General features: G+C 41.6%; 1 protein-coding gene across 3 annotated transcripts in view; it reads right to left on the bottom strand.

Moving 5' to 3' along the window:
- Positions 1–14,609, bottom strand: part of cadm1b (cell adhesion molecule 1b) — a 153,719-nt gene that overhangs the window by 34,216 nt on the left and 104,894 nt on the right. For 2 of the 3 annotated variants that reach the window (XM_023276911.3, XM_023276913.3), the window contains exons 2-4: positions 12,647–12,667; positions 6,635–6,781; positions 2,265–2,417 (exon numbers count right to left, since the gene is read on the bottom strand). In XM_023276911.3, the coding sequence (XP_023132679.1) occupies positions 2,265–2,417; positions 6,635–6,781; positions 12,647–12,667 (321 nt within the window). The remainder of the gene's footprint in view (positions 1–2,264; positions 2,418–6,634; positions 6,782–12,646; positions 12,668–14,609) is intronic. The other variant, XM_023276912.3, reaches the window with a different exon arrangement.

The following is a 14,609-nucleotide window of genomic DNA, read 5'->3' as shown; positions in this document are numbered from 1 at the left end:
TCTGTGGCTGCCTTCTAACGTAACCGCTAGCCATTAGCATAGCCTTAGCCACAGTGAGATTAACTAATTTCCTGGTTTGTGGCAGTGTCTTATGTTTCTTGTTAACTTTTGCAGTCTCTGCTTGAGGGACATCTCCCGAGGTACCACTTTTAATTCATCAATATTCGGTCACTGAAAATAACGATGCAAATAATCATAAAAATGCCAGATATCGGTCTATCCCTTCTGTGGTTAGAAGACATGCTTGTAAATGCAATAAACATGGGCTTCTGGCAGATGCATGAACATCTACATGTTTGCATCTACTACTAGTTTAAAAAGTGACTAATATTGTACTTTTCTGCTTTCAGAGAGACTGGACTCCTGCATAAATGAATGCTAAATCTATGAAGTGTGATAATGAAGCTAAGAACTACAATGTATTATGTTTGCTGAATGCTAATGCAGATCATGGGAACATGCCGACATCAGACAGCCACGTCAAACACTCCTCTTTTAGCTTGAACACACCCCTATCTCAAATTCATATGTAACATGTATTGTTTCCACAACTGCTGCTCCCTCGGTCTTTCCTGCTGCCCACACTGCTAACAGTTGTGTGTGGGGTGGGGTGAGTGGGAGGGCGAACATGATGTTGCCCTGTGGGGTAGGTCATTGATTTTTCAGACATTTTTGGGGGAGTCTGAGAGAGAATCACTAAATTTTCTATATAGGAAAAAAGGAAAACAGTTTTTGTTGTTAAAAAAAAAAAAAAAAAAAAAAAAAAGTGACCAGACTCAAATGATACCGCAATCAGTTGACTGTCCATTTAACAGTTTTGACCACTTACTTGAAACACAAACAAGTCGAGTGTACTAATACATGCAGCAGTTGCAGTCATGTTATGCCACCAGGTGAATGCAGGCCCAGTATCTCTCCCTTTCAGCTCTATTTTTGGCGTCTGTGGTTTCTGCCATCTCCTGAGGGAAATATTTGTCTCTTTAGCTGCTACATGCTCCACTATGTTCTCGTCTTGTGTATACAGAAAGCGTCTCACATGCAATTTTCAGTTGTTCAGGCCCGTCTGAAGGAACAGATAAGCTCCTCAAGGTGTCTACAAAGGCGGCGTGTTTTACTTGCGCTATTCGCCCGTAAACGCAACCTAATTCTCCACGTGTGGCTGAAAGTGACACTATGAGAGTTGGTGGTTGTGAGCCAAGTTAAACAAAGAGCTGAGACTTGCTGTAAAACCGAGGTGGGCTGCAGATTCAGTTGATTTTACTTGATCACTTTCTCTCTGTCATTAGACACATAGTTGGTGAAAAATATCAGCTACAGCCACTTAAAGCTATTAAAATTTATCCTACCTTTCATGGCAGTTGAGAAATTATGCTCAAAACAATGAATTTCAGCCTCATGATGGTGTAATAGAAACATAAGGGAACCACCGAAATCAGTAGGCTCTAAATCGCAAATATTTCTACAAAATGTCATGGGAATCCATCAGAAATATGTCAGGTTTGGACAAAGTCATTATCTCTTATAGGTGAGCAAAAGGAATCCATGATACATTCATTAATTCATGCATAAAGTCATCCTGAGTCATCAATTAGTTGTGCATTATTAAGCATGTTACCCAAAATTTGATGCCAAGAGGTATATGTGATCACAGCCTATACTGACTTGGGTGCCAACGCAGGATAAGATGCAGCTCCCCCTCTCTTCCCCTTGTATTAGTCATCACAGCAAAACTTGCTGAACTCCAGTTACTTGAAAGCAAAAAAGTCAGCAGGGTGCTTATTTCAAGGACTCTTCAATGCAACCCTTGGTTCAGAAATACTGCAGCTAGGTTTCAATTGTACAACTAGAGTAATTACTTTAAAGTGCTTTTAATTCCTTTCAATCCCCCAGGATGTCTGCATGTATAATAAAGCTTAACTAGAATAATTTCACTCCAAAGCATCAAAGTGTGGCACAGCTGACTCTCAATAGGGAATCGTTTGGAGCAGCCAAGTCAACATTCACCGGGATTCACAGAGTCAACACAGCTGCCAGAACCAATGCGGTCTGAGCCATCAGTTTCAGCATCTGCTCCTTTTCGTTATGCTGTTGAGCACCGCGAGAGCCTAATTGGCTGACATTTTGTTTCAGTTGCTAAAGATAACAGGATCAAAGATTACTATTATTTCATATTCACTATCTATAATGGAGCGAAATACAATAAAAGTGCATGTGAGTGAGCGCGTGTGTGTGTTGGAAGTTCACACATGCGTCCTCACACCTACCCAGGACAGTGATGTCTGCGTAGGCTTCCTGAGGAGGATCTGTGTAGAGCTGGCACACATAGCGTCCCTCATCGCTGAGTGACACATTGGACAGAGACACCCGCAGTTCGTTGTCAGAGAAATTCACCAGCTGGAACCGGCTGTCCTTGAGAGCTGTGGGGATACATGTGAGACAGAGACAGTGAGGATACAGAGTACAGGGGACACAAACACGAGACAAGGGGTGAGAAGGGAAAGGGAAAAGGGGAGAATGGGAAGTGGAGAGTGGTGAGAATGAGGAGAGGGGATGGAGGAAGGAGACACCGGGAGAAAATGAGACAGAGGAGGAGGGAGTGGGGGCGAGTGCTGCCCTTTTTCCCGGGCTTTCTCCTTAATTGAGTAAAAGAAAAGTGAGTCTCAAAATGATTCATACAAGTTGATTTATAAAGTAGCTTTACAGTCCACGGAGCACTCGCAAAGACAGGAAAGTGTGAAGAGTGCTCATGAGGACTCCTAACAAGCTAGGAACTCTTAAAATGGGCTGCGGCTGGTCATGGAAGGATGCATCAAACTCACATATTCCAGAAAAAGAAGAAGCATTCAAACATACATAATGAATTAAATCACAGTGTGGAGGTAGAGAGGCTTGGATGCCTGAGACTCTAAATCAGAAGTAGTCAGGAATCTGTATACTAATGCCTGTGGAGATTGACTGAATTTTCTATAAATGTCATCAAACTGGGTTAGCCCTATCTCTCAGTTTTTACTCAGTGCTTTTCATTTGGGTCAGCCCTCATCTCTGAGCGCTCTTTTACATAAACAGCTCCGGTTGATTTGATTGGGAGCTCTTTTGATGTTTTGACCTGCCTTCTTTATCAAGTCCTCTCTGCGTCTGCCGAACTAACGAACTATATTCAGGCTCTGTTTAAAGCGAGGGGTGTTTATTATTCCCATCAGGCTTTACACTTAGCATCATGATCATTACCCAAGGTCTCGGGGCAGTTCCAACATGAAACCTCATCCCCCGATATAATTTGAGAGCTCTTTGGAAGTCTCTCCTCAAAGGGAAACAATGACACTGATGCACTTTGAGAGTCGGAGCACCTGCTAGGGAGGGAAACCCTTCACGTCTAAGATGTTGAATGCACTTTATAGAAGACTGTTTCATAACTGACTGACTGCATGCATAAGAGCACGGAGGGTGCACAGCGCCTAGTCCTTATTAGAATGTGCACATTTTTATTAAAATACGTCTAAAAATTGAGCTCATAACCAATTAATCTATTGACTGGTTTCTAAACTGATGATTTAATCTTTAAAATATCAGAAAACAGTGAACAAATATCATCAAGATGTTCCAAGGAAGAAAATAAGACATTAAACTTTCTACAAATTTAAAAAATATTAGTAAGTTCTCATAAGAAAACAAGAAAATTTTTTAAAATTTTACAAAACAACTATCTTTTAAGCTAATTTTACCATTCTGGTTCACTCTTTCAGTGTTGCTAGAATTATCAAGGACAAAACAACACAAGATAAAGAAACTGAGGATTGGATTTACATCTACCAAGCGCTCAGAAACAGCACAACGCCAAATGATGCTAATGAATAATAATGTTTCATCATGTCTGACTTTTAGGACAGTTGGGGCTATTTTTCATCGGCAGTTTCTGTGTTTGTGCTTTTAGTTTTGCTTTTAATACTAATCCAAAGCTTTGATTTCATGTATTACCACGAACAAGTGACAATTCAAGAACATTTAACTCAAAATGTGTTGACAGTTTTTGAGCATTACACTGTAAATATTCCTATATTCAAACACTAACTTTGTACGTCTCATTCAGCCGTGACTGTAAATGTATTAAAAAAAAGACTTAAATCTGTAGTTACTTTTCTGACCACTTGGATGCAGCAGAAGCAGTTACAATAGTTGCTTATTCACACGTGCTGATACAGCAAAATTACCATCGATTTGGAGTTGGCTTGGCCACTTGGAAAATCAGTGTTTGCTCTATTTTAGTTCTATTTTTGGTCTCCACCAGCTTTATCACCAAAAACACCTGCTTGCTGTGGCTACAAGCGCCACTATGAACACATTGAAAGTGAAGACAAACGGTGAAGACGCTGTCAGACAGTTAACTAATAAACTGAAACTGGAATGAACCCTCCCACAATGTCGAGTTTGTACATTTTCACTGTATAAGTAATAATTACAACTGCTTCAAGAACTGAAACCTGGGTTTTCAGAGGCTTTAAACCTGCAGGGGTTTTAATGCTGAAAGGAAAATCCTTTGGCAGGATATCACTTTAAACATTAAACCTTTGTAGCACAAAGTCAGACAACTCCTGAGGAAAGATGCAGTGAATAAATAATGGTGTTCTATTGCATCACCATCCAAAGAGGTCCACCTTCGCTGATAAAGGCTCATTTTTCCCATTTCAGATGACAAGTCTGCCAAATTGCATGTCATTTCGCATATATCTGGTAGAATAAATGCCTCGTCCTAACAAGACTCGCTCGGCTTCTACCTATGACATAATTCATCTTTATTTGCCGCAACAGAAATTTGTTTATGTGGCCTGCGCTGGTACTGTAAAGCTGTTATTTCAGTATTTGTGTGCCTATCTGTTTCTGTGGCTGCAGCTTCCCTCTTAGCTGCTGTTCTTGTAGCTCCTGGTGTGTCTCTGTGTCACTGCTGTTTACTTCCTTGTATACAAAGATCTGCCACTGTGTCGGGCGGCCCCGTTGACAGGTAACAATGCCACTGGCTGAGGGGGGTCCCCGCAGAACCAGCGGTCCTTTAGGAACAGAGCCTAGAATAGTGCTGCCATGGGGTTCACCAGACCCCATTACCAGAAACACAAATACGCAGCAGCAGCCCAATAACACTTCAGCCGCCTGTCAAAGTCTGACATATAGTCAGATCTAATTGTAGAGAAACAAAACTGTTTGTTTTTTGTAATTGACAAAGCCGCTGCATTGACTTAGGCAGAGAAAATGACATGTTTACAGGCCCACATGGAGCAGCTCAATAAAGACTGAAGAGGAAAAGGTTGTCTTAACCTCGTGGAAAGATTTCCTTAACAGTACAGAGCTAATATTGATTGTCACTACAACGCAAGAGCAAATTATTCATTGTTGCTGTTCTATCTACACCTTGGTGTCAGGATAAATAGTTTTTTTAAGGTGCAGAACACAACACGATCTATGCTTTACATCGGTCCATTCTTCTCTGCCATATTCTCAGGCAGCTTTGGGTACTTACAAATACTGTACAAATATGACGATGATGTGTACTCAAACTCCCCTGATGCTCCTCGCAAGTGAGAAAATGGAACACACGTCTCACTACCTAGACTTGTGAAATAACAGCTGGGATGCAATATAGATTGAAACGAAGGGTGTTTCACGTTCACCTTGAATCTTGGCTCAGATCCCAGATATAAACAAGTAAAAAAGCAGAGACAAAAACTCGGTTTAAAGTAGAAGTAGCCCATATGCTCATGCATAATCATAATGTTCAATATCCTAATCTAAGAGATTATCGTAAAATCGAACAGTGACAAGGACACAAAAGTATTCCCATTATGGTAGCACTGAGAATTATCTCATAGTAATCTTGCAGCATTCTGAGCTTAATGACTTGTGTAAAAGAGCCAGAAAGTCAAGGACAGATGGAATCATGTTTGCACAGAAAATCTAACGTAAAGCTAGAGCTGGATCTTGAAGTGATATCTGATACCTTCGCTGTAATGCAACAGCTAGAGTGACTCCTTTGCATAAGATGCACTGACAGTTGTACACGCTCTTCTTGTGCAACACAATCTCACAAATATATTGAAACACGCACACAGTCTGACATGTAGATGAGATGTTGTAGACACAGTGATGGTAAAAGGCACTGAATATGGAGGTGCACTGACATTCATGCTATTTAAATACATTTTTTCCTGTAAAAAAAGTGCTGTTTAGACCTGCAGCTATTCATTATTAATCTGCAAATTATGTTTTTTGACAATCAGTTGATTGTCTGGGCAATAGAATGTCATAAAATTATGAGAAATACACATGACAATCTCAAAGCCTCCCATATGAGGAACACTGAATTAATTAATTGAAAAATTAAATGATTATGAGATTATTCCTTTTCATTCAGTTAATCACTTCAGTCCTTCATAAGCTTAGGCTATAAATGTTAGTTTATAGTCATTATAGAAATGCTCTTGGTCTGAGGTAGAATTCAAACCCAGATAGGTAGTCGGACTTGCAGAAAACTGGACTTCCGTCCATATTATTCTCAGTTGTTGTACACTGACCGTGACTTTGCATTTTAAGACGTTTTGCTTCAAATTGCAGGAGATATGGTTGATATTGTGTCTGAAGCACTTACGTCTAACATCTTTGAAGTAGATGGTCTGTCTGTTGGGGTTGAGCAGCTGGATGACGGAGTCGTCGTTGTTCTTCACTCTGCAGCTGATGGTGGCCGTTTCTCCCTCAATCACCGACACGTTGTCGGCTGCCAGGTTCTGACCTTCGACTTCACAGCACAGGCAGAAAGTACACAAAGAGAAATGAAATTTCAAACAGGGAGCAAACATTCCTGTCAGGATATTTACAGTCTATTAAATATTTATATTGCTTACAACTGGGACTGCATGTCAACACATGCACAGAGTAAAGATACGTGAATAGGCCTGTGTAGATTGTCTGTTTGCAGCCATGTCTAATCCTTTTAATATAAGAGCCATGTGCAATGTTTGTCACTATTGATCTCTCCCAGCTCAGAGTGGGCCCTGTGAGTCAGTGCCAGATGGGCTGTAAGCTCTGCTGCCCACGAAGGTAGAGGGAGAGAGAGAGGAGAGGGTAGGAAGAAAACAGAGACAAAGAGCGAGTGTAAGAAAGTGGCAAGTAGTAGATATGGGCGGGGTGGAGGAGGTGATGAAGAGAGGGCGAGTTAAACAGAGCACGAGAGAACAGAGAGAAAGGAGATAGATGAGCCGAGCTGGATGCTGTTTATGGTTAAGCTTTATCAGAGCCCTCCATCTGAGGTTCCATGTGACCAATGTGTGCTCAGTGTGCTCAGCGGTTCTGTTCTGTATCTTGAGGAATAAAAGTGCTGTAAGGATCTGAATCGCTCTCTGTACACTGGCATTGTTGCCACTGACAGACCATGGACCTTGTCATCGTAACTTACACCACGCACCAAACCCCCGACACAAAAGCCCGGCTTTGTCTCCCCCCCTCCCCTCACCTCATCTTTAGAGAGAAAGAGGCAGAGAATCAAAAGTCACCTTGTGCTATATTTATCTGGCAGGAGCCAAAAGAGCGTAAGGAGAATGGAGAATACGTTGTAATGCCTCAGATTCACACCAGTGGAGGAACAACACTCTCAGCCACAGCCCCAAGAAAACATCAAAAGCACATTTGCATGCCCGAGTTGTCAGACACCTCTATTGCATTCTGACATTTACAAAGTGGAGGGGGGGGGAAGAAAAAAAAAGAAGGAAAAAAACACCTGCATTTTCAGATAGTGATAATGGGAATAGACAGGCAAACTAACATGATTCAAAATGAACTCTGTGAATGTGGCAAGCAATAAGAAATTAACCTCCTGTGGAGAAAAGCTCCTCAGACCTGTCTGATGCAATGAACTACCCATTTCATTCCACTCTGCTGCCAGGGCTCAGGTTCAGGAACAAAGGATGGTAATAGGTAAGAGCAGACACAGATTATGTCCAAAAATTGCACAATACAGCCAATTAAAGCTATATAGCAAATACACGCTAGATTTGAATGCAGTTTCTATTTACTACCTATTAATATGCTTGACCATAATGTAGCCACTAGGGGCAAATAGGACGGCACTGAATGGAAATGAGGGCGTACAGTATAGAAATTAACACAGGGGCTAACAAGCTTATTTTTGCATATTTTTTTTATAGCCGGCATATCAAATATGTAATGAAGGTTAAATATCTTGATATTATAACACACAAAGGCCTTTGTTTCCTTATTTGATCATTAAAAACTCTATTACTTATAGTACTAGTGTGTTTATTCCGTGAGAGTAACCCCAGGTATGTAGACTGAAATGGTAAATGGGTGATAATGAACTTAAGACCTTGTGTTTTAATCTCCACAACGTTCATACTGAATAATGCTAATTGTTTTTTTTTTTTGATTTGTACAATGGTTGCGCATAGTATCTTCAGTATGGTGTGGTTAAGGTTAGGGCAAGTTAGTGCAAATAAACCATTGCTAAAGCAATAATTCTACGAGCACAGAACCAGAGTTCTTTCCAGTGAGAAGAAGAAGAAGAAGTCCTGCAACGGAGAGCTACTGTGGTCCCTACAGAGCGCTGATCTCAGCATCATGGAGCCAGTCTGGGATTAAATGAAGAGGCAGAAGACACTGTGGCGGTAAGTTCCTCAAAATGCTTGGAAAAAACCCTGCCTGTGGACTATTTTAAAAACTGTGGACTGCTAATTGATCAATCTGAGCTCTTTTTAAAAGCATCCTCACTTTACTTTTGCACTGTGCATTGTGAGATGCTGAATTAGGATGTAATTCAGGGTTAGTTTTGATGATTTACATTAGTTTAAAATCAGTGTCTTATTGTTGTGGGCTCCACAGGGAGTTATTAATGCACAAAAAGCCTATTATGAACCTGAATAATAGCTTTTGCAACAACTCAGCTTTTTCTCCTGAATCATATAATTTGCTGCTGACCCGTCAGCAGCCAGGTCCTCCCTGCATTGGGAGCCACTGAATTAAGGAATAATTACAATAAGCCATTAGTCGCTTTCTCGCTACATAAGTTGCATGCCATCTAGAAAAATAAAATAGATAAAGTAAGACAGTCGTCAGCATCAAATCAAAATAGTCTTCATGTGCAGAGCTGAAATGTGTAAGTGTGTAATGAAAGTAATCAAGTGGAGCTCCTCTGTACATGCACTAAGCGCCGCAGAAGACGAGGCAAAAGTAATGTGAAGTGTTTTGATGTCTGTTTTATTTCATCGCTGTAAAAGTAATATATTTGGCAGTCAAAACAGCAACATAGAGCAGCCTCAAAGCAAGGTTATTCTGCTCCCAATCTGTTGGACTGAGAGAAAGGGAACGCAAAAGATAAATTCTCCATAAGGTTTAGCAGCCCCAAGCAAGGTTGGTCCCCCTCCAATATCCCAGCCTAGGCTCATCTCCAATTCAAAACACACATAAATACCGTCGCTGTGATTAGCAATCCCATCAAAGTGAAAACAGGCCACTTTGTGGAACATGGAGGGTTTTCGCAATTGAAGTAAACATTTTCAATTGCCTCGGCATCCTGGTCATGATTGGGTGCAAATGAGGAGAGGCAGTCATTAATTCTGGGAGGTGGGTGGGGATGGAGGGGGAGTGGGCAGAGGCATGGCACAGATGACTGGCTGATAAATTCACACTCATTCCAGCAGCTGTCTGGGAGAGTAAAGTGCCTGTATCTCTACACATGGCTGCCCTCCTGTTCCTGCATCACAACATACTGAATGAAACAGTCAGAGGGAAATACAGACCTTCAAAAGTCTGCGCCCTCTCCAAGGGGCTGTACAATCTGGCATTGAGTGTCTGGCATGGAGGCTCGGGCTCATCAGCCGTACTCAAAATGCAAAACGGCACCAACCTGGACCAATTTTAACGGAAGTTGACGAAATCAGGAAATATTAGTGGACCGGCTTCTCCATCAGAAGTTTGGGAGACAGGTACCTTTTGAATCAAGCTGGCTCCCTCTTTGAACTTTTCTCTCTTGTTTTCACATCAAAAGACATAAAAGAGGCAGCAAAAAGCAGGACAGCCAGCCCCCTATTCCTCTCCCTTGAGTCACCGCTGTCTGCAGCAGTCGTGTCCTTTCAAGGAACAACCAGGACTATAGACAGTCATTAACAATAAAAGTTTCTGCCTCTCCTTCTCTGATGCCGCCTTCTCACTCTTTATCCCCCTCAGTCATTAAATCCTGATCCTTATGATGAAATGCTGTTTTAAGGATGTTCACAAGTAAGAAGGCCTGGTGTCTCAGGGTATAATTAGCACCGTGGCATTTCTCCTAGACCCTTTGCATGGATAGGTTTCAAAAATTTCATACCCACTAATTTGAACATCTTTTATTTATTTATTTTACTAAAGATAAGCTCTATTAGAAGCTCAGTGTGCCTGTTTGTATAATGATGCTGCAACACAACTAGAAAATAAGGATGCTCAGCCTGAGAAAACATTTTTTTTTTACCAAATGAAATATAACAAGGTGTTTTTCTGATGTATAAGCAATTTGTACATCAAAAGCAGCACCATTTAGCATCATTGGCTGGATATATGGGATTTTTCTGTATAGAGTTTAACCTTCAGGTGCTCCAGCTTCCTCCCACAGTCCAAAGACATACTGTACATGGTAGGTTAATTGGTGATTGTAAATTGGCTGTAGGTAGGCACAATATAAAGCTTGGACTGGTGTCCTGTCCAGACTTTATCCCACCTCTCGCCCAACATCAGCTGGGATGAAATCCAGCCCAGACAGGAAAACCAGTATAGCTAATGAGTGGATAACTAACAGCTCAACCAGTGGCTTTAAAGGACAGTTTTAAGCCATTAATAAGGTTGTGAAGGTTGTGAAAAATCCCTTTAAATGATGCCCACTGCCTTTCCAGAAAAGGGCTGCTTATTAAAAACTTATTAAGTGGATTGCAATTGGATTCTAAAACTTCACCCGACAGTTTTTAACCAAATTACTCCCTTTTATTAAATGTTTTACTTTACTACATTAGGAAAAAGTTTCCAAATTCATCAGCTACTGAGGAATGCATCTGATGAATTACTAATGCAATGACATAAAACAAGGCACTGGTTGTCCTTTAGAGTTAAAACTATATATTCTAAAAAGAAAAAAAAAGCTCAAACTTTTCGACATTTGTCATTTCTTAGAAGGTGGTTCTATTTGTAATAAGTGCAGTTTGGTTTTATGAATAATTAGGCTTTATTAGTAACACCAGCTGAAACCTGATAATGACTTACAGTATGTCACAGTAACTGCACATTAAATTAAAAAGAACATGAAGGGTTAGTTCAGCTGCTGGGGTTAAGATGGAGCTTGAAGTTACTTGAAGAAAAGAGGAAGGAGGAAACAGACATCTACTCGTGAGGTTCTCCAAGAAGGCAATAGGTGCTGTACGAGCCAAATTTTGTATATCTCATCTCAAATCAAGTTAGTCATACTCAGATGTAAAAGGCTCTTCATTTAACAGTTTGTTAGTTTGGCTTGTTGTTTGGCTTTTTACCCCTCAAGCTTTCGGTGCTCCCATGTGCATTTTACAATGATTCACCATGCTTCTGTAATTTCTGAAACAATATGATATTGTTTTCACACAGCAAAAGTACAAGTGGAAACAATATTTATCATTTCTAGCAACTTTACGTGCTGAAATAGCAGCTGTCCTGATATTTTTTCAGCTGCAGCTAACAGACACTAAAAATTCATGATGTCAGGGCGAAAGGCTGAGGCCAAGGCTAAGTGTCAGCCATTGAGAATGTATGTCAAAGTCAGGAACTGGATTGTGTTAGTCACTCTTCGAAAGAAATATAATATTTCCTTCTACTTTGACTCTGTGCGGCTGCTCAGCAACACAGAGGTTGTATGTATGCATACTTGTTCGTATTTTTCAATTTTGTTATTTTTAATATTGCAAAAGAAAAGCCTTTTAGAGTGACGACTAACTTGTAAATTTAAATAAGGTTGCTGGAGTGTAAACGTCCCCAGATCTAATAAAAAGCAGCACAAACTGCTAACATCATCTACCCTGTGAAATGGTAGCACCCAGGACCTGATGGGAAACACTACTGAGTGGAAGCTCCTGTCATGAAGATTTCTTTTCTTAACATAACATGAAACCTCACAAAATAGCTGATGATGTGGTCCTTGGGAATGAGAAGTAGCACTGGCCAGCATGCAAGTAAGCTGAAACATGCTGACGTTTGCAGCTTACAGTAGAGACAAACACGCTGTCTAATCCGTTGTATTGTGTTTTTGGTTTTGGAAAGGGTAAAAACAATGGGAGGAGGTTAGCAAATAGTGAACTGTTAGGAGAAGAAGTGTGTCAAAATGGGCAAATTGAAAAGGGGGCTTCAAATAGTATGAACAAAAAACTGAAATCTGCCATTACATGTGGCGAAATGTTGATTTGAGAATCCCAAATAAAAGCAATGGATCAGTGCTTTGAGCGCATGGCTATCTCCTCCTTCCTGAAAAGAAAATACCAGCATAATCAGCCATTCATGTAAATATGCACAGATGAACAGACTGCGATGGACAGCCAATCAACAGACACAGACAGAAGCGAGCGCGTCCAAATGAACAGCAGGTAGCAAAAAGAAAAAGTACCTGTCACAGTTTCAGCAGCTCCTGTTGCAGCGAAGGCGAAGACGAGAGCAGAGGAGAGAAAAACAGACAGGTTGTGAGCAGACAGGAAGCAAGCAGAGAGCCATATTCCACTGATAACAAAAAAGCTTATTCACAATTTCTAAATAGGCATTTTGAAATTCATTAAATTCAAGCTCCATATGCGATTTGTGTAATTTCCCACCAATTAAGGAAAATACAAAAGCCTTCGTAATGAGTAATTTTTACTATCCAGTCATTCTATTTTTCCACAGGTGCGTGCGATCCCAACATAATGAGGCATTTTTTCCCTCCCTTCATCCATTTTTCCTGAGCGCTACATTCATATGGCGAAACAGAGGGAATATGTGGACTTTGTTTTCTTTCCCCCCTCATGTCCCTGATTGAGATTCCAGCCAGCCTCGCTGTGGAGCAGCCACTGCCTGGAGACGCTCCCCTGGGACCCACCGTGTATCCTGGAGAAGAGAGCACCCATTCGGAACGGTGCCCACCCAAACTGGCATCTCGCAGGGCATGGGAGACTGGCGTGTTCCCAAGTCCCTGCAGCATTGCTCAGGGCCCGTACCCTCGGGAGAGCTCCCATCATTCATTGTCTGCTATTCATAAACAACCCCCTCCTCCTCTCTACGCTCCCACACCGCCTCCCCTTGCCCTCTGCTGCTGCACTTCCACATCTACATTTTTATATTTCACACGCCATCTTTTATTGTATTGGCATTTCACACAGACTTTGGGGCTTCTTTACTCTGGCTGTGAGCAACAGAGGCTTCAGTGCCAAGCGTACAGTATGTTGAAGTGACTGCTTGTCTCACTTGTCATTGCCGGCGTAATAAGGGTGTAAGGTATGACACATGTCCTTGTTATGCTCCTTTGTGCATTTTCAACGTGTCAGCAATTCCCTCAGGACAAAAAAACAACAAAAAAAAAACTGTGAGTGACAAATCACACACGACGGGAAACAAATTTTGAACACTGTCCAGGAGGCTGCTACAGTATCTCGCCAGCTTAAGCCTACGCTTCTTTAAAAAACTTGGAGTGTCAGTCAGAACTTTATCCTTATTATGTGATAATTCAGCGTAATGAGGCTTCTGGGTGATTTGAGCAGAAAAAGAAATCGTAAGTGATGGAGGTTGATAGCCACACTCGAGCATGAATGAACACACCGTATGTGTCCCAGTCCAACCAGCCCTCAGGACAGCCCATAATGAGGCTTTTGAGCTGCTTTAATTGCCAGGTAATTATAATGTTGTAGCAACATTATGTAAATGACTCATTATCATCTTGTATGTGTAGTATATCTGCCCTCGTTTTATGTTACTCTGTCAGCAGTGTAACCCAGAAAAATGTAACACCCTGATACCAGAGCATCTCAGTGTTTAATCTTGTCAACAGAGACCTATATCTACACACAGAGACTTGTGATATAGTGCGGTGACACCTTCCCTAACCCTTCAGTATGATCCACTTCCTGCTGGTGGCCTCTGAAGGGGCTATAAATAGCGTTTGTGGTGTCGGTGGCGGCGGCGGTATCGTGCCGTGCTCCCCCGTCTCTCCTGCGTACCTGCAGCACATTAGGTAGAAGTTATGAGGTGCCAGCTCGCCTGTGATTAGATGTCATGGCTGTCGCTCTGCTTAGACAGTGCTGATAGACAGATTTCTGGGGGAAACGCATGCGATGGCATTCGTGCGGGTGCACCCATTGCACCAATCTGTCAATCACATGGGATGAGAGCAGGCAGGCCAGCCGTCCTCCAAATAATGTCTGTCCTTGTCTCCTCACCCCTTTTTCTCCTTCTCATCCCAATCTCATCCTCCTGTTCGGCACAATGAGCAGCCTTATGTTTAGGAACAGGGAAAAAGTGGAACGTTTCACACTCTCCACCTACAGTGAGGCTACATTTCCTGCTCGCTGTGAGCCTTTCAAAGGGCATATTCTTGCACTTGC

Source organism: Amphiprion ocellaris, chromosome 7, assembly GCF_022539595.1.
Source record: "Amphiprion ocellaris isolate individual 3 ecotype Okinawa chromosome 7, ASM2253959v1, whole genome shotgun sequence".
Taxonomy (NCBI): domain Eukaryota; kingdom Metazoa; phylum Chordata; class Actinopteri; family Pomacentridae; genus Amphiprion; species Amphiprion ocellaris.
This window is presented reverse-complemented; position numbering and strand designations above follow the sequence as displayed.